The sequence below is a fragment of the Mercenaria mercenaria genome, chromosome 16 (assembly GCF_021730395.1).
Source record: "Mercenaria mercenaria strain notata chromosome 16, MADL_Memer_1, whole genome shotgun sequence".
In the NCBI taxonomy this organism is placed as follows: Eukaryota; Metazoa; Mollusca; class Bivalvia; order Venerida; family Veneridae; genus Mercenaria; species Mercenaria mercenaria.
In genome coordinates, this window is record NC_069376.1 from 58,694,312 (window position 1) to 58,714,767 (window position 20,456).

The 20,456-nt window shown below is 36.0% G+C and overlaps 1 protein-coding gene across 4 annotated transcripts; it reads right to left on the minus strand.

Moving 5' to 3' along the window:
- Window positions 1–6,889: 6,889 nt before the first annotated feature.
- LOC123540831 (zinc finger protein 726-like) lies at window positions 6,890–18,892 on the minus strand. Of its 4 annotated transcripts, none has more exons than XM_045326145.2 (3): window positions 18,793–18,892; window positions 12,416–12,665; window positions 6,890–12,063 (listed from the first exon to the last, which is right to left on the minus strand). In XM_045326145.2, exons 2-3 carry the CDS (start codon window positions 12,517–12,519, stop codon window positions 10,944–10,946), a joined length of 1,224 nt encoding a protein of 407 aa, XP_045182080.2. In that variant the 5' UTR covers window positions 12,520–12,665; window positions 18,793–18,892; the 3' UTR covers window positions 6,890–10,943. The 4 variants fall into 4 exon arrangements, with proteins under 4 accessions (XP_045182080.2, XP_045182082.2, XP_053383167.1 ...); XM_045326147.2 differs by having other exon boundaries at window positions 12,599–12,665; window positions 18,793–18,878; XM_053527192.1 differs by lacking the exon at window positions 18,793–18,892 and adding an exon at window positions 15,760–16,269.
- Window positions 18,893–20,456: the final 1,564 nt, after the last annotated feature.

The following is a 20,456-nucleotide window of genomic DNA, read 5'->3' on the forward strand; positions in this document are numbered from 1 at the left end:
AAATCTGTTGACATAAATGAAATTTTAGATCAGTATCTTCATTAGTTATGGAGATATACCCATTTTAATTTGAAATAAAGGGAGGTAATTTGACATAAAATCAGTCTATAGTTATCTACCGTCTACCATGATTGGCTCGGTCCAACTAATGACAATAATGAAATTTCAAGTAAGTCCTATAAGTACTTACTGATATAAATCAATTTTGATTACAATCAGGGGAGGTAATCAGATATAAAATAACTTTGGAACCTATGATTGGATCTGATTTGTCATGGAATCCACGATTTATTGTTCTTGAAGATACTTTGAAAGTTTGTATAAAAAAAACCCCCATAAATGAAGTCTCTATATGGCTGCAAAAGCCAAAATAGCCAATTTTGGACCTTAAGGGGACCATAACTCTGGAATCCATGACGGAATCTGGCCAGTTTCAAAAAGGAAACAAGATCTTATGGTGATACAAGTTGTGTGCAAGTTTGGTTAAAATAAAATCATAAATGAAGCTGCTATTGTGCAGACAGGGTCAAAAAAGCTAATTTTGGCCCTTTCAGGGGCCATAACTCTGGAACCCATAAAGGGATCTGGCCGGTTCAACAAAGGAACTGAGATCTTATGGTGATACAAGTTGTGTGCAAGTTTGGTTAAAATAAAATCGTAAATGAAGCTGTTATTGCGCAGACAAGGTCAAAATAGCTAATTCTGGCCCTTTCAGGGGCCATTACTCTGGAACCCATAATGGAATCTGACCAGTTCAAGAAAGGAACCAAGATCTTATAGTGATACAAGTTGTGTGCAAGTTTGGTTAAAATAAAATCATAAATGCAGCTGCTATTGTGCAGACAAGGTCAAAATAGCTAATTTTGGCCCTTTCAGGGGCCATAACTCTGGAACCCATAATGGAATCTGGCCAGTTCAAAAAAGGAACCAAGATCTTAAGGTGATACAAGTTGTGTGCAAGTTTGGTTAAAATAAAATCATAAATGAAGCTGCTATTGTGCAGACAAGGTCAAAATAGCTAATTCTGGCCTTTTCAGGGGCCATAACTCTGAAACCCATAATGGAATCTGGCCAGTTCAAGAAAGGAACCAAGATCTTATGGTGATACAAGTTGTGTGCCAGTTTGGTAAAAATCAAATCATAAATAAAGCTGCTATTGTGCAGACAAGGTCAAAATAGCTAATTTTGGCCCTTTCAGGGGCCATAACTCTGGAACCCATAATGGGATCTGGCCAGTTCAAGAAAGGAACCGAGATCTTATGGTAATACAAGTTGTGTGCAAGTTTGGTTAAAATAAAATCATAAATGAAACCACTATCGTGCAGACAAGAAATTGTTGATGGACGCACGGACGGACGGACCCCCGTTCCTACATATGGATACTTATGTGGCTACTCTTTTGTTCTCTCTATTATTCTTTTAGCCACGTAAGAGAAAAATAGCCACATAAAAGCCTTACGGAATGAATGACATCAAAGAAAAAGTACAGTTACCTATTATTCCTATAGCCACCTAAGTATGCAAATGTGAGCTCGGACGGACGTACTGACGACGGACGAAGGGTGATCACAAAAGCTCACCTTGTCACTATGTGACAGGTGAGCTAAAAATGTTTTGTACAGTCTGTCCTACCTTTAAATGTTTCAAAATCACTGCTACTGTCTTCTTCTTTTCAAATACATCAAGTCAATATATATTTCATACATCTTGGTTTGCTATCTCTGAAAGATCACAGTTGTGACAACCTGATTCATACTTTAAATACCTGCAAATTTTCTTTTGTTTGCAAGTTTTGGTTTAGCACCACTTAACAACGGTAATCTAGTCGTGTAACGACAAGCGGTTACCTAACCAGTATTCTAAGAACTAAATAGAGGATATTACATGAGTGTCTTTTCATATTGAATTTATTAAACGAGTTGAATAAAATAATAAAATGCGAGGCTCTGCCGAGCAGTTGATCGATTTTATTCAACGAGTTTAATAAATCCAATGTGGAAAGTCACAAATGTGATATTCTTTTTATCACATGTTAGTCTTTCTTTTCGATACATCAATAAATCGACTTTCTTTTACTATATAAGCCAGACAATTTGACCGACGTCGCCTATAGCATAAATCACGTCGACGTCAAAGCTTTATTACACTATAGTTAGTGTATTATCATTTTTATTTATCTGACCCAAGACCCTATGATTCATAGATCTCTGTTCTCCATTTTAGCTGTTTTGTATATTTCCTTATAACGCTACTTTTTCTGAAATAAAAGGAATTCTGTTTACAAAACTTGCTTTTTGCTCATTGAAATGTCTGTGGATATAAGCTTTATGATCATATGTTAGAAATTATTGATAATGTGTATTTTATTGAAATATCATCTAAAGCAAGAGCCTGTAGAACTCGAAATGCACACCTTGATGCATTCAATAATTGCACAAGGAACAGAAATTATTTGGTCACTGTACACAAATGTTTTACTGTCCTAGGCCAATGTAACTTTGACCTTTGACCTACTGACTTTAAAATCAAAAGGGGTGATCTGCTGATCATGATCAACCTATCTATCATTAGTTTGGCGATCCTAGACCAAAGCATTATTGGGTGATCATCTGGAAACTGCTCCGGGCATTGTAACCTTGACCTTTGACCTACTGACCTCAAAATTAATAGGGGTCATCTGCTGATCATGATCAACCTCACTATCAAGTTTTGTAAACCTACTCCTAAGCGTTCTCAACTTATCATCCGGAAACGGTTTAACTATTCAGAGTCACTGAAAGCTTGACCTTCCAATCTCAGAATCATTAGGGTTCATCTGCTGATCATGATCAACCTCCCTATTAAGTTTTCAGTCCTATGCCAAAGTGTTCTAAAGTTATTGTCTGGACATGGTTTAATTGTTCTGAGTCACTATGATCTTAACCTTTGACCTCAAAATCAATGTGGGCCATCTGCTGATCAAGATCAACCTCCCTATTAAATTTCGTGATCCTAGGCTGATCCTGAAACGATTTAACTGCTCCATAGAGGACCACAGGGCAATGCTACATACCAAATATCAAAGTCCCGGGTCTCGTGGTTTCAGACAACAAGATTTTTAAAGACTTTTTTTCTATAGAGGTCTATTTAAAATTGGGACCCACGGGGCAGGGCCTCTTTTACCCCCAGGGTAATAATTTAAACAATCTTGTTGAAGGACCACCAAGCAATGCTACATACAAAATATTAAAGACCTACGTCTTTGTGGTTTTTAAAGCTTTTTGTTATACAGGTTTATGTAAAACTTGAGACCCCCCGAGGCAGGGCCTCTTTTCACCCCAGAGACATAATTTGAACAACCTTGGTAGAGGACCACTAGATGATGTCACACACCTAATATCAAAGCCCTATGCCCTGTGGTTTCTGACAAGAAGATTTTCAACATTTTTTCCTATATAAATCTGTGCAAATCATGTGACCCCCACAGGGTGGGGCCATATCTGACCCTAGGGGGATAATTTGAACAAACTTGGTAGAGGACCATTAGATGATGCGACATACAAAATATCAAAGCCCTAGCTATTGTGGTTCTGGACAAGATTTTTTAAAAGTGTTTCCTTTTGGTTGCCATGGCAACCAGAGTTTTGTGTGGAATTCATTTCTTTGACTAATTTTCAATGAGGATCATGCAAGGAACATTCCTGTGAAGTTTCATCAAAACTGGACTTGTGGTTTAGGCTGAGAGGTGTTGACGAACTATGGATGACGCCAGACAATCACTGACCACAAAAGCTCACCCTTGAGCACCTCGTGCTCAGGTGAGCTAATAATACTAATAATAACAGGGCAATGTCTAAGCTCTATTTTGATACCATTTTTGTTAGTTTATCACCAAAACTGACAAAGATATGACTGATAATCCTCTGTATGGGAATCCTTTTCAAAATGAACAGTTGCAATGGAAACAGTAAAATCATGTATCGTGTAATAGTCTTTTCATGGGAACATTTTTTATTCTGAAACAAGGCAGTCTGAAAGACAGCTAAATCCCCTGCCACTGCTATGGATAGTAAAAGGGTAAACCTTTGACCTTTAGCTTTGACCTTGACCTTGAACTGACATGGCTGACTCATGAATTCTGCACATTATCTTGATGAGGTGATCATTTGACCAAAGTTTCAAGAAAATCCTTCAAGGGGTTTAGGAGATACATAGCTCAAACCTTTGGCCTTGAGTTGTGACCTTGACCTTGAGTTGACATAGCTGACTCTTGAGTTCTTAATGAGGTGATTATTCGACCCAAATTTGATAAAAATCCTTCAAGGGGTTTACGAGATACAGATTGGACACAAAATGGAAGGCTCAAACATTTGACCCTAAGTTGTGACCTTGACCTTGAACCAGCATGGCTGACTCATAAGTTCTGCACATCGTTTTGATGAGGTGATCATTTGACCAAAGATTTATAAAATTCCTTCAAGAGGTTTAGGAGATACAGAGCAGACACAAAATGGAAGGCTAAAACCTGTGACCTTGACCTTGAGCCAGCATGGCTGACTCATGGGTTCTGTACAAAGTTTTGATGAGGTGATCATTTGACCAAAGATTTATAAAATTCCTTCAAGGGGTTTAGGAGATATAGAGCAAACACAAAATGGAAGGCTAAAACCTGTGACCTTCAGCTGTGACCTTGACCTTGAGCCGGCATGGCTGACTCATGGGTTCTGTACATCATCTTGATGAGGTGATCATTTGACCAAAGTTTCATGATTATCCTTCAAGGGGTTTAGGAGATACAGAGAGGACACAAAATGGAAGGCTCAAACCTTTGACCTTAAGTTGTGACCTTCACCTTGAACTGACATGGCTGACATAGGTTCTGGACATCGTCTTGATGAGGTGATCATTTGGCCAAAGTTTAATAAAATTCCTTCAAGGGGTTTAGGAGATATAGAGCGGACACGACACTGAAGCCTCAAACCTTTGACCTTGAGTAGTGACCTTGACCTTGAGCCGACACAGTGACTCACGGTTCTGCACATCGTCTTGATGAGGTGATCATTTGACCCAAGTTTCATGAAAATCCTTCAAGGAGTTTAGGAGATATGGAGCAGACACAAAAGTGTTACGCACAGACGGAAGGACTGAGGGAGACCATTCCTATAACCCCCCATGATTTGTGGCGGGGAATTAAAAATTGGTGCCTAGCAGGTGTATGGTAGATGTTTCTGTACTGTAAGTGAAATGACCAAAGATTGGCATTTTTCCTCTATTAGAACTAATTTCATGAATCATATCCAAGGTTTTTAACCTATGACCTTGACATTGTCTTCGCTTGTTTAACTGTTTCGAGTACTTCAGGTCCCATAACATTTTCTTTTCTTTTGTCGCACTTTACACTGATTTTCTTATCTTCCGCTCTAAATTTTCGAACAGATGGTTTTATAATCATCATTACCATTTCTTGAATTTTTCATATAGGACTTGTCGGCAATAGAAGACAGCATAACAGAATGTACTTGCAATGTTACCCTTGTTTTTGTTACTCCAAACTAAGGCACAGGTATGTCTTTGGTTGCCTGACAGATGGAAAAATAGGACCGTGCCAAAACTGTAATCCCTCTACAGGGGAAAATATTAACTTTTTTCACCCAGGGGCCACCTGGGCCCCTAACTTTTAAAAACTAGGGGCCCCAGATTAAAAGTTAGGGGCCCAGTTAATACGGTCAGGTATCTGTAGTTAATATTGCATATGATTTCAGGATGCTCTCATACAAACCGGGTACATGTATGTTCAGTGAATTATCAACATTTACAGGGGATTAATTGATATAAGCTAATGCTTGTTTTATGTAATTGTACAGTTGTATTTAATGGAAATTAAATTAAAACCTTTCAAGACTCAACAGGTTAAAATAAACATATTCGCGTGATCTTTGCAAAAACTGCAAATGAGACCGTTATCAGTATTTTGCAACCCGGGCCTGTTTTCTTTCCATTTTTTGTTTAAGTTCCTGGACCATTTGTTTTTTTCATAAACTTGATAATACTTTCGCTTTTCGGCCGCCGTTTGTACTTGCTTTTCAGCGGTCTTAGTAACCCCATCAAGAAATCGCCATGTTTTCCACAGTTTACAGGCTTCGCATACATCACACATAGGGCGCCGCCATTACAAGAAAGATAACTCACATCGATGCGGTATGTCTAAACAAAGAGCTATAAAAATAAATAGATCTTGAAAGGCATACAGAGCAAATCTCGCCAACATCCCGTGACTACTGAATGAGATCTCGTTTACCGGGAGTGACGTGTTCTCCACGCGCCATTTTATATGCGAAAGCAAGTATTCATCGATAAATTCACCGTATGACCACGCTTCTTTTGATGGTAAGAAACATGTACTTTGTGTCTTAAGACTATTTCACATTAAACTAATGTTGTTTTAGTAGCTAACATGTATTTTAAATGTAGTTTTAAAGATACAAATTGTAACTCCATGCTCGCCGATGTTTGTTTTTGCTAAGATAACGCCGATTCACGCTCTGACACAAGATCATGCGAGATTACAGCCAGTTACCATTCTGTGTATTTTATACTTCTTTAGTCTAAAGTCCAGCCAAATTTTAGCTTTCAAAAAAGTTAGCAGTTCATCGGCATCTCTACACGAGTTGTGTAGATAAAGTTTGTGGTTAAGATAATAATGAAGTACATGTAACAGTGAAATACGATGGCCACTTCGAATTATGGAAAATTTTATTTTTTTTCACCCTGGTCACCTCCTGGGCCCCTAACTTGCGATTTTTAGGCGCCCAGCCGATTTTTTGGTCGCACTGGGCAACTGCTAATATTTTCCCCTGCCTCTACCCTTATCGGGAGATAAGATACAATACCATAATAAAAAAAATCAACCTTATATCATAGCTTTTTTTATTATTTTATAAAAAACAAATCACATGCTATATATTATTTACACATTTTCTTTCTAGTTTACATTTCTTTCCCTAAAAATAATGCTAAACAAGAGGGCCATGATGGCCCTATATCGCTCACCTGATATCATTGCACTTAAGGACAAAAAGGTCAAACGATAAAGGGAAGAAGTTTAACCAAAAAGAAAAAAATCTTACAAGGTACAGGTATGTCAAAATACACCTAATAAGAGGGCCATGATGGCCCAATATATCTTTCACCAGAATTGATCTGGCCTACTGACCTGGTTTTTGACCCCATATGACTAAGAGTTGAACCTGACCTAAAGATCATCCAGACAAACATTCTGATTAAATTTCGTAAGATTTGGTTACAACTGTGTCCTCTAGACATTTTACAAGCTTTTCCTTTGTTTTGACCAGGTGACCCCACATAACCCAGATTCTAACTTGATCTAGGAATGCTTAAGAAAAATATTCGACCCAGTTTCATTGAGTTACAACTGTGGCCTCTAAAGTGTTCAAAGCTTTTCCTTTGATTTGACCAGGTGACCTAATTTTTGACCCCACATGACCCAGATTCAAACTTGACCAAGAAATCATCAACTTTCTGACATAATTATTGGGACAAAAGAAAATATTGTAAGTGAACAAAAGAAGGATCTGCCAAATGAAAACAAGACCACTGCAATGCAATGCAAATATACACACAAAAAGAAGTCATATGACCTTTGACCCGTAAGTGTGACCTTGACCTTTGAATGAGCCATCCAAAACATGCGCTCTGCACAACGATTTGAAGAGTCAGCTTTCTTTGAAATTCTTCAACGGGTTCAAGAGTTACAGAGCGGAAGGGAAATTGCTAACCAACAAACAGACAGACACCTAGGTGATAACATAATACAACCCTTTGGGTGTATAAAAAGGAATCTTATGGTGATACAAGTTGTGTGCAAGTTTGGTTAAAATCAAATCATAAATGAAGCTGCTGTTGTGCAAACAAGGTCAAATTAACTAATTTTGGCCCTTTTAGGGGCAATAACTCTGGAACCCATTATGAGATCTGGCCAGTTCAAGAAAGGAACCATGATCTTATGGTGACACAAGTTGTGTCCAAGTTTGATTAAATTCACAGCACAAGAGCACTGCTGATGCTCATCCGATTTTTTTGTATAATAGAAAAATTTGTCCTACCCATGATTTTCTAAGTCCAAAAAGTGCCATAAATTCTTGCAAAAAGCACTGCTGCAGGATGGAGTTATGTTTCTTGATGTACAGAGTCAGCTTATGATGGTGAACAACTGTTGCAAGTTCCAAAGCAATAGCTTTGATTTGATAGTTTAGGAGAAAAGTTTACCTAAACATAAACTTAACCAATAAATCTGATATTTTCTTAACCAATAAATCTGATATTTTCGAAGTCCAAAAGGGGCCATAATTCTTACAAAAAGCAGGACAGAGTTATGTTTCTTGCTGTACAGGGTAAGCTTATGATGGTGAACAGGTGTTGCAAGTTTAAAAGTAATAGCTTTGGTAGTTTTATAAAAGGAGAAAAGTTTACCTAATAAACATAAAACTTAACCAATAAATTTATCTGATATTTTCAAAGTCCAAAAGGGGCCATAATTCTTACAAAAAGCAGGACAGAGTTATGTTTCTTGCTGTACAGGGTAAGCTTATGATGGTGAACAGGTGTTGCAAGTTTTAAAGCAATAGCTTTGGTAGTTTTTATAAAAGGAGAAAAGTTTACCTAATAAACATAAAACTTAACCAATAAATCTGATATTTTCAAAGTCCAAAAGGGGCCATAATTCTTATAAAAAGCAAGACAGAGTTATGTTTCTTGCTGTACAGGGTCAGCTATTGATGGTGAACAAGTGTTGCAAGTTTCAAAGCAACATTTTTGATAGTTTAGGAGAAAAGGACTGGTGACCTAAACATAAAACTTAACCAGCCGACGCCAATCAAATGATGACAATAACTCATCATATTTTTTTCAAAAAATCAGATGAGCTAATAAATGAAGCTGCTGTTGTGCAGACAAGGTCAAAATAGCTAATTCTGGCCCTATCAGAGGTCATAACTCTGGAACTCATAATGGAATCTGGCCGGTTCAAGAAAGGAACCAAGGTCTTGTGGTGATACAAGTTGTGTGCAAGTTTGGCTAAAATAAAATCATAAATGAAGCTGCTATTGTGCAGACAAAGTAAAACAAGAGCACCGCCTTGTGGGTGCTGACGCTCATCTGATTTTTTTTGTGTAATAGAAATATTGTCCTACCCATGATTTTCTAAGTCTAAAAAGGACCATCATTCTTGCAAAAAGCAGGATAGAGTTATGTTTCTTGATGTACAGTGTCCACTTATGATGGTGAAAAACTGTTGCAAGTTTTAAAGCAATAGCTTTGATAGTTTATGAGAAAAGTTGACTTAAACATAATACTCAACCAAGAAAATGATTTTCTAAGTCCAAAAGGGGCAATAATTATTGCAAAAAGCAGGATGGAGTTATGTTGCTTGCTGTACAGGGTCAGCTTATGATGGTGAACAAGTGTTGCAAGTTTCAAAGCAATAGCTTTGATAGTTTAAGAGAAAAAGTTGACCTAAACATAAAACTTAACCAAGAAATCTGATATTTTCTAAGTCCAAAAGGGGCCATAAATCTTGCAAAAAGCAGGACGGAGTTATATTTCTTGCTGTACAGGGTCAACTTATGATGGTGAACAAGTGTTGCAAGTTTTAAAGCAATAGCTTTTATAGTTTAGAATAAAAGCTGACCTAAACATAAAACTTAACCAAGAAAACTGATTTTCTAAGTCCAAAAGGGGCAATAAATCTTGCAAAAAGCAAGATGGAGTTATGTTTCTTGATGTACAGGGTCTGCTTATAATGGTGAACCAGTATTCCAAGTTTCAAAGCAATAGCTTTGATAGTTAAGGAGAAAAGTTGACCTAAACATAAAACTTAACCAAGAAATCTGATATTTTCTAAGTACAAAAGGGGCCATAAATCTTGCAAAAAGCAAGATGGAGTTATGTTTCTTGCTATACAGGGTCAGCTTATGATGGTGAACAAGTATTCCAAGTTTCAAAGCAATAGCTTTGATAGTTTAGGAGAAAAGCTGACCTAAACATAAAACTTAACCGGGCAACGCCGACGCCGACGCCGACAACCGCTCAAGTGATGACAATAACTCATCATTTTTTTTCAAAAAATCAGATGAGCTAAAAATAGCTAATTTTGGCCCTTTCCAGGGCCATAACTCTGGAAGCCATACTGGGATCTGGCCAGTGCAAGAAAGGAACCAAGGCCTTATGATGATTCAAGTTGTGTGCAAGTTTGGTTTAAATAAAATCATAAACGAAACCACTATCGTGCAGACAAGAAATTGTTGATGCACAGATGGACGGACGAAGGGTGATCATAAAAATAAGACAATGATCCAAAGTAACTCCCTTTAAATCAAAATCCAGTGTATTGCCAGCCTGTATTCAGCTCAATAGGGTGAGTGCAGATCTGGTTCACTAGGTTGTAAGTTTGATCCTCGGGTGAGGCAAATGTTCTTTGTGACAATTTTGCATTGTGTCTAAATTCATTCATACTTCACCTCTGATTCAAGCTTGGAATTCGGCAGTCACCTGGGGAGAACATGTTTGTATTGGTGCAGAATCCAGAAACACCTATTAGGTTAACTGCCCATCATTAAAAAATGAAATACTGTTGAAAAATGATGTTAAACCCAAAACACACAATAACCCAGTGTATGGATTGATTTATACAAGACATATTGATGAAGGGTATGTACTTGTCTATCTCACAGTTTACAAACTAGCGTTCTGTAACTTACAGGATATTGGCTTCAATACCAATGTTATAACCCTCAATAATGGTACTTTGCTAGATAAATATCGGTATACAAGAGCAGATATTAGATCATATTTACCACTGACTTAAGACTAATAATACATTTTATGGGATTATCAAAGCTTCATGTACATTATGTATATAACATGGAGAGCTTCCAATCCATAAATAATCAATGAAAAAACTGCACGTGTTTCCTTAGATTTCTCGATTCCTTGAAGTGTTTTCCACATGTTCCGCACTCATAAGGTTTGTAGCCTGTATGGACAAGCCTATGCCTATTTAATGAAAAAGAATATGGGAAAGATTTATTACATATTTCACATATATATGCATGTTCACCTGTATGTATACGCATGTGTCTCCTTAAGGTTGCAGAATCTATAAAACATTTCCGGCACGCTTCACATTCATGTGGTTTGTAATCTGTGTGCATCCGTTGAATATGAAGATTCAGTGCTCCAACCTCTATGAAACATTTACTGCACATTTCACACTTGTATGGGCGTTCACCCGTATGCATACGCCTATGTCTCTTCAAACTGTGTTTCCGGGTGAATGACTTATGACATACTTCACATTCAGTATGTGTAACCGCTATATGATTTTTCAAGTTCTTATCTACATGTATTTTACTACATCCTTCACACTTGTAAGCTTTTTCATCTGATTGAACAAGTTGGTGACTTTTTGAATTACCACTCTTAGTGAACATTTTCTTGCATATGTCACATTCAAACAGTCGCTCATTGGCATGAGTATACAAATGTTTCTTTAAAATGGAAGCCTGCATGAAAGACCTACCACATAGTCCACATTTGTAAGCACATTCACCTGAATGAACGAGTTTGTGTTTGTCTAAATTGGCTCTCATATTAAATTTCTTACCACATATTTCACACTTAAAAGGACATCCATTAATATGAGCTTGAACATGACTCTTAAAATAATCCACACTCTTGAAAGATTTATTGCAAATTTCACACTTATTTGGATGCACCATAGAATGTGTAAGCATGTGCCTTTCTAAACTCCGAGATACCAGAAATGTTTTCCGACATATTCCACACTCAAAAGGTCGTTCTCCAGTATGAACACGCTTGTGGTCCTCTAGAAGTGATTCTGACATGTAACTTTTCTTACAAATTTCACACTTGTATGTATGCTCTCCAGTATGACTAACCATGTGCTGTGTAAGCTGATCTGAATTCATTAGTAGTCTTTTGCATACTTTACACTGAAAATTATGTTCACTAATGCCAGGTTCTGTTTCCATAATTTGCATGCACGACCTTCAAGTTTGTAGAATAAAAGATATTAGAAATTATTGCTGAATGTATTTTTCTACAAAATTCCTACATCATGCATTTAAGGTCTTGAGTAACCAAATGGCTAATTATATGTTAAAAAGAATGACTTTTCTTTAAAGCATACAAACTTATCAATCTTGCATTTTCCATGAAAAGACTTTTATGCAAAACTTTGAACTTGTACAGATATTCTCCTTGAAGGATATAATTATGTGTCTCTTTAATTACCAGGCTATGCACATTTCATATTGAAAATGTTTGTTTCTAATATAAAATAAACTGTTTTATTCGTATTGTGTGTCCTTCCAAATATATCAGATCTTGCTAAGGTTACCTTGAATAATCCATATTTGTAAAGTCATTCATAGATATCTGAATGTTGGAAATATTTCTTGCCTTTATACAATGTTCTTCAGTGTTCATGCAAGAACCAGACATTTATAATTGTTTGATATATAACGCTTGCATTTATACATATTCTTCAGTTTTCATGAAGTAAACCGGAATATCATCTTACATGTAGTATATACTGCACAGTATGACTGCTAGTCACCTATTGTACAATATGTGTATCCACCAAAAATCTGAAAGAATAAACCAATTGGTATTAATCATACATAAATATAATACAAAAGTAAATACAGCATAAAACTTAACACATAATTATGCCAATACAAGATTCAAGTTTAATGATCGGGACTCACGGAAATACTGCAAATGCACATTGCGCCACTTACGACTTCCCCAGACATGTAAACATGCTTCGTAATTGCAGACAAAATGAAATGTAGCATTTCTTGTAAAACACTTAAATGTACTGTTGTAACTTTGTCCTGTTGTTGAAAATCTGTATCTATATCTGTATCAGTTACGTAGTAGAAGTCCAATTCTGGCACATTAACTACGGGTTTGTGGGTAGGGAAATGAGTCCCTTTTCTGTACGGCACATTTAAAGCCGTGTAGTGTCTTTGCAAGTTTGCATGAATTTGATTGTCATTAAGGGCATTCCAGTCAGGTGTTGTTTTTAAGAAGAAACTGTTTCTGTAAACTTCAGTTGTGGCAAGTTCAACTTTGTAACACTGAGAATTATTTGTTTGAAATTTGGACACAATATTACTGGTTTTAAAATCGTCAAATGTTTTCACTTTGATTTACCTTTTAGCTGGAATTTTTTATAATACATATATAAAATATATAAAGATATAAAATAAATATAAAATCAAGCGTCCATTTGATCGTAAACAGATTAGCAAGGTTAAAGACTGAAATAAAGCGTTTACAGGACTTTCTGGTTTGGTGGTCGCTAGCCAGTAGGGTACGGATCCGTACCCTAGACCACAGACACTTGAGGGTCAGAACCTGTCCCCTCTCCCAATCTGCCCCTGCCAACCTTCAGCCAATACATTGTATATTTTCGCTTTTTAAATCAAACTGAGCACATGTCTCGATCATACAACAACTTCTGGTACCATTTTAATATGTTTAAAAATTCTCCCATAATATACTATCAATGCTCAGAAAAACTAAAGACAACTTACTCTGAGCGTTTTCAACATAAAATAGCTTGTCCAAGTAAATTTTTAATAGGAGAATAGATCCCAGCTTGATGTTGTGCATACAAATTTACTACACATGCAGAGCCGGGACACAGACAGTATCGTTAGTGGTTAAAATAAAAATACTCGCTCATGATGTCAACTGCTGCGGTGGCCGAAAGAGTACAGACGCTGGTTCTGTTAGCTCATTTTTGTGCAGGGCAGTATATAAACCGAAGGCGCTGAAGATCTTAAGCTATGATAGAGTATGGGAATTTTTCATAAAAATATTTTAATTCTTGCATTTTTCCTCAAATTATGTGTTTAGGTATTGAGCATGATATTGTTTATCATTCCAAGAGTCAGTTAGCAGTTTCTCAGAAATTTTCATATAGATGAAGAAGGAATTATTGGAAGTGGCCACATTTTTCTAATTTTTAACTTATTTTGGAGTTATAAAAAGAATTCCTGCAAAGTTGTATCACCAAATTCAGAATATTATTAAGATTAATAAACAAAGTGTTTTGGATGAATTTATTGATTCCTGACTAAGCTAAAGACACTTTCCACTTTAAAAAGCTCACAGGCACCTGGTTGCAGTGATGGTAGTTTGACGTAAATGGAAAAATACCAAACGTTTGCTACTTTTAAACTCTGAAGTAGCACTCTCTGAATATAAAAATATCAACAGTGTATCGAGAAATCGCTTTTTAAAGAATCTTAAAAAATAGGTCTAAGGATAGATATAAAGCCAAGGTATTGCAGTCCGCCATTCTCGGCAACGGAACTACGGCTCACTTGTTTTTCGACTGGTTTCGCAAATGGTAGTAAGCCACTAATTTTTCGACTGGTTCTCGTTTCGCAAAGAAAAGGCAATCAGTTTGCCAGGTTGCAGTACACCGGAACTACACCGCATTTAGTGGTCGAAAACCTTTTCACAAAACCAGTCATTACCCGTCATACACAAGACAAACACTTCTGTTGCCGTGTCCTCCAAGCCTTATATGTAATAATCACAGGAGCCTGAAATTCTATCTATAATGCTCCAAAATGGCTAAATATAATTTCAGCCTCCTGTGGTAATAATATACCAAAACCTAAAATTTTAACTTTTTTAATAGGGGATTTATCCACGGCGCAAAGCGCCGTGGATGAAAATCCCCGAGACGGTAACGTCCGTATATAGTTATTCGTCTTTGTTGTCTGCATATACTGAGACAATTTTTTCGATGTTTTCCGGTTCCGGTTTATATACACACCGCAGACTGGTTGTCTGCACGAACATTTGAGCACCCCGAATCAGTCATAGAAACTCGTAAACCGCGCTAACATGATTATTTTACTTCTTTTTCGTAATGAAAACTGTATATGCAACTGAAAAACACTTTTAAAACAGTAAGGAAGTGTAAAGGCCGTCAAGTTTCTGCGTGGAGTGCAAACAAACAAACAAAAATCCTAAAAGCTAGTGCGAGAACGCTGAATGACGTCACCGTCACGGCTTCCGTAAATTTTGCAAAGTATGATATTCGCTGTAAGAGGTATGATGACACTAAATGTAAACTACAGTTTAGAGCAAAGTTTCACTTTCTTGAGCGTTGAATATTTCTTTCTTAGCAGATATAAAAAGATAAATCCCCAATGCTAGGTGGTGCCTTAATCAGGTCTAGGAAAGTGGAGTATTTACAGATTATCTGTAAATTTACAGATAATCTATAAACTTACAGATTTTTCAGTCTGTAAATTTACAGATCAAGTGTTTGAAAACTGCTAAAATTATATTTAGACACAAAATCGCAGCTTGAAATTAATTGATTTACTTATGGTATGTATAAATAAAGGTCAATTGTAACTTTCAGTCATTTCTGTTGACTTTGATTTTTCTTGAAATGCCAAAAACTCAAAGTCAACAAAAATGGCTGAAACCCACAAATGACCTTAATTTATGCATGCTGTAAATAAACCAATTAATTCCAAGCTGCGGTTTTGAGGATAAATGTAATTTCATCAGTTTTCATACACACAATCTGTAAATTTACAGATTGAAAATTCTGTAAATCTATAGATTATCTGTAAATTTACAGATAATCTGTAAATATTCCACTTTCCTAGACCTGTTAATTCATATTAAAAGGAATTCACTTACAGTAAATAATGTTTTTGAATACAGGGAGCACTGGTGCACGTATTAAAACTAACAAACTGTAGGTACAGCCAATATAATACTATCAGTGCAACCAAGTGCCTGTGAAAAGGAATAAGGTCAGTAATTCGGTCGAAAATGTGCTTCCATGGCAAGTTTTGCAGATCGAAACCGGAAGTAGGTGTTTATTGCGCGGACGAGAGTAAATATGCGCCATTTTTAGGGTAGCAGACCACAACTGACTGGCATTTCACTAGGAACTACATAACCCCCTATTTTCTTTTCATTTTTTCGTTAATTTGTGATAGAACTTTCATGAAAAATAGGTGTAGGAAAAAGTGATGTTCTCTAAAGATACGTAAAGACGATATGAAGTTGTCGTTTTTTATATGAAACAAAGAAGGATTTGAATTACTGACCTTTAACCTATAAGAGCTGAAATAAGACTTTCTCGAAACACATCGCAATTAGTCTTAATAGTCATAGATCGGTTGTTTATGATATAAAAGGGTGTTTTCGATGCAAAATAATAGTGAAATTTGAAAATTTTTGAATTTTGACCATATTTTGAGAAGATGCGCCAATTCAGCAGCGATTTCTGGGATTAAAAGGCCAGTATTTTGTCTCCAGAATGTCAGAAAATGCACAAAATGCATCCTTTTGGGTCTTATTCATGACGGAATGAATAATATTTCAGAATCCAAGTGAAAAATAATGCAAACGAGTGGAACTTTTACCAAAATATACAATAAAAGGGCCATAGGGCCAAAATTTAGCCCAGTAAATTGGTAGGGGGTGGCTTCTTTTAAATGTCTATATTTCTCTAAAATCTCGAAATTTCACAATGAAACTTGGCAATATGTTTGGTATTACATCTTTCTTGAAAATAGAAATGAAAATTATGTGATATTTGAAAAGAAACATTTCTTATAAGAGCTGAAATAAGACTTTCTCGAAACACATCGCAATTAGTCTTAATAGTCATAGATCGGTTGTTTATGATATAAAAGGGTGTTTTCGATGCAAAATAATAGTGAAATTTGAAAATTTTTGAATTTTGACCATATTTTGAGAAGATGCGCCAATTCAGCAGCGATTTCTGGGATTAAAAGGCCAGTATTTTGTCTCCAGAATGTCAGAAAATGCACAAAATGCATCCTTTTGGGTCTTATTCATGACGGAATGAATGATATTTCAGAATCCAAGTGAAAAATAATGCAAACGAGTGGAACTTTTACCAAAATATACAATAAAAGGGCCATAGGGCCAAAATTTAGCCCAGTAAATTGGTAGGGGGTGGCTTCTTTTAAATGTCTATATTTCTCTAAAATCTCGAAATTTCACAATGAAACTTGGCAATATGTTTGGTATTACATCTTTCTTGAAAATAGAAATGAAAATTATGTGATATTTGAAAAGAAACATTTCTTATAGGAATAAGGTCAGTAATTCGGTCGAAAATGTGCTTCCGTGGTGTAGTCGAAAGAAGTCCATAATAAATAGATCCTAATTTTCCCATTTTTTGCGCAAATTCGTGTAGAACGAGTGCTTTAATCACCGTTTCTCACTACTAGAAGACATTCTGCATGAAATGAGACGGTTTTCATGTTCATACACCCCACATGGCAAGTTTTGCAGATCGAAACCGGAAGCAGGTGTTTATTGCGCGGACGAGAGTAAATATGCGCCATTTTTAGGGTAGCAGACCACAACTGACTGGCATTTCACTAGGAACTACATAACCCCCTATTTTCTTTTCATTTTTTCGTTAATTTGTGATAGAACTTTCATGAAAAATAGGTGTAGGAAAAAGTGATGTTCTCTAAAGATACGTAAAGACGATATGAAGTTGTCGTTTTTTATATGAAACAAAGAAGGATTTGAATTACTGACCTTTAACCTATAAGAGCTGAAATAAGACTTTCTCGAAACACATCGCAATTAGTCTTAATAGTCATAGATCGGTTGTTTATGATATAAAAGGGTGTTTTCGATGCAAAATAATAGTGAAATTTGAAATTTTTTGAATTTTGACCATATTTTGAGAAGATGCGCCAATTCAGCAGCGATTTCTGGGATTAAAAGGCCAGTATTTTGTCTCCAGAATGTCAGAAAATGCACAAAATGCATCCTTTTGGGTCTTATTCATGACGGAATGAATGATATTTCAGAATCCAAGTGAAAAATAATGCAAACGAGTGGAACTTTTACCAAAATATACAATAAAAGGGCCATAGGGCCAAAATTTAGCCCAGTAAATTGGTAGGGGGTGGCTTCTTTTAAATGTCTACATTTCTCTAAAATCTCGAAATTTCACAATGAAACTTGGCAATATGTTTGGTATTACATCTTTCTTGAAAATAGAAATGAAAATTATGTGATATTTGAAAAGAAACATTTCTTATAGGAATAAGGTCAGTAATTCGGTCGAAAATGTGCTTCCGTGGTGTAGTCGAAAGAAGTCCATAATAAATAGATCCTAATTTTCCCATTTTTTGCGCAAATTTGTGTAGAACGAGTGCTTTTATCACCGTTTCTCACTACTAGAAGACATTCTGCATGAAATGAGACGGTTTTCATGTTCATACACCCCACATGGCAAGTTTTGCAGATCGAAACCGGAAGTAGGTGTTTATTGCGCGGACGAGAGTAAATATGCGCCATTTTTAGGGTAGCAGACCACAACTGACTGGCATTTCACTAGGAACTACATAACCCCCTATTTTCTTTTCATTTTTTCGTTAATTTGTGATAGAACTTTCATGAAAAATAGGTGTAGGAAAAAGTGATGTTCTCTAAAGATACATAAAGACGATATGAGTTTTTTATATGAAACAAAGAAGGATTTGAATTACTGACCTTTAACCTGAAAAAGCTTTGTTGACAATATGGGTCAAGGTCATTGAAATACCTACTACAGGTCTACGGGTACGGACCTCCCGTTTACCAGGTATTTGGCTTGTTTTCGTCTATATTTTGTTTAAATGTAATTAATAATGTAGTTTTAAAGAAATTTCACAATATTATTGCACTTACATGGTTTATTTTGCAGTGTTTTCCCGATTGTTTACATTCGTCTCCGGTAAGGATAATAACCGAGAACTTCAGAATGAGCGATGTGTGGTATAATATATTTTTATCGTTGTCATCTTATTGATAAAAGAGTGTGAAAATAACAGTTTTTTTTTTCAAGTTGGAAAATGTAGCATCTCTATTTCATATTTATTTGTCTTTTAACTGAACAGTTTAGGTTCCAATTAGATGGACGAGTATGAGAAGTTACAGATGGAAGAATACTGTTATGATTTAATGACATACAAAGAAAAGATAGTTCAACAGTTTATTTTACCGATATACACAAAGCTCTATACATTAGATCTATACGTTCGGCAAACTGCATGCAAATTTTATTTGAGCCACACCATGTGAAAACCAACAGAGTAATTTGCGACAGCATGAATCCAAACCAGCCTGCGAGGATCCATGCTGTTTGCTAGTTTCTCTTATTCCTATAGGCTTCGAAAGCGAACAACATGGGTCCTGACCAATAGCGCGGATGCACAGGCTGGTCTTGATCCATGCTGGTCACAAGTTTACGCATTATGTTGGTTTTCCTATGGCATGACTCATTTAAAAATTGGTGCATATATAAACAGAAAACATAAGTTACCGACATATAATAGCGCTATTTACCGGCATTCAAGTCATTGTACCGGGCAGTTGCCATAGAATATGAACTCACATTTCAAGTTTTAATCAAATCCATTTAGTAATAACTGAAATAGAGTGAAAGTGCATCAAAACTTTAACCTGAAATTCTATGTAAAAAGGGGAGATAATTCTTGAAATATTAGTGCAAATGTTATGGACCTTGAGTTAAATGATGTGAGTGATGTTAAATAACCATTTTAAGTTTGAATCAAATCCATTTAGTAATAACTGAGGCAAGAGTGAAAGTGCATCAAAACTTTAACCTGAAATTCTGTGTAAAAGGGGGCATAACTCAAGGAATTTTTGTACCAGAGTTATTGACCATGTGTTATATGATGTAAGTGATAAGGTGGAACAACTATTTCACTACATTTAGTTATAACTGATATAAGAGTTAAAGTGCATGAAAACTTCAACTTGAAATTCAAAAAAGGGGAGATAATAAAATATTGGTGTGAGTGTTATGGCCCTTATGCCAGATTATGTGGGTGATAATGAGGAAAAACTATTTTAAGGTTAAAGCATATCCATCAGGTAATTACTGAGATAAGGAGAAAAAAAGGAGAGTGTATAAAAAACCTAACCAAGATGGGGACGTGGAAAGACGCCAATGCCGACCCCAAGGCAAGTAGGATAGCTCTCCATATACTTTGTAAAGTTGAGCTAAAAAAAAGACTTTTTAGATTATAATTAATAACCAGAGCTGCTTTTGAGAAAAGCACATGTCTCCCACAACTGATTAATCATCTGAACAGTAAGTCAGTTTTCATAAACAAATGTACTGTTTCTCACTACAAATATACTTTTGAAGAGTAAAAAGGCCAATTTTGAGTAGTTCAAGAGCCATACTTATTAAGTGCCTGGGGGGATTTGGGAAGTAATCAAACTTGGCAGAGGACTAATTGTAATACATTTTGTTCAAGTTTGGTGAAGATCAGATAAGAAATTTTCAACTTGAGAGTAAGGACAAGAGTAACAAAAGCTGTCAC

What these genes read in the sequence shown, in the direction of transcription:
- LOC123540831 (XM_045326145.2), bottom strand. Translation starts at nt 12,519, where the DNA reads ATGTCTGGTTCTTGCATGAACACTGAAGAACATTGTATAAAGGCAAGA. An exon ending in ACAAATATGGATTATTCAAG is followed by an intron (nt 12,064 to 12,415) that starts GTAACCTTAGCA and finishes ACAAACTTGAAG; the next exon opens with GTCGTGCATGCAAATTATGG.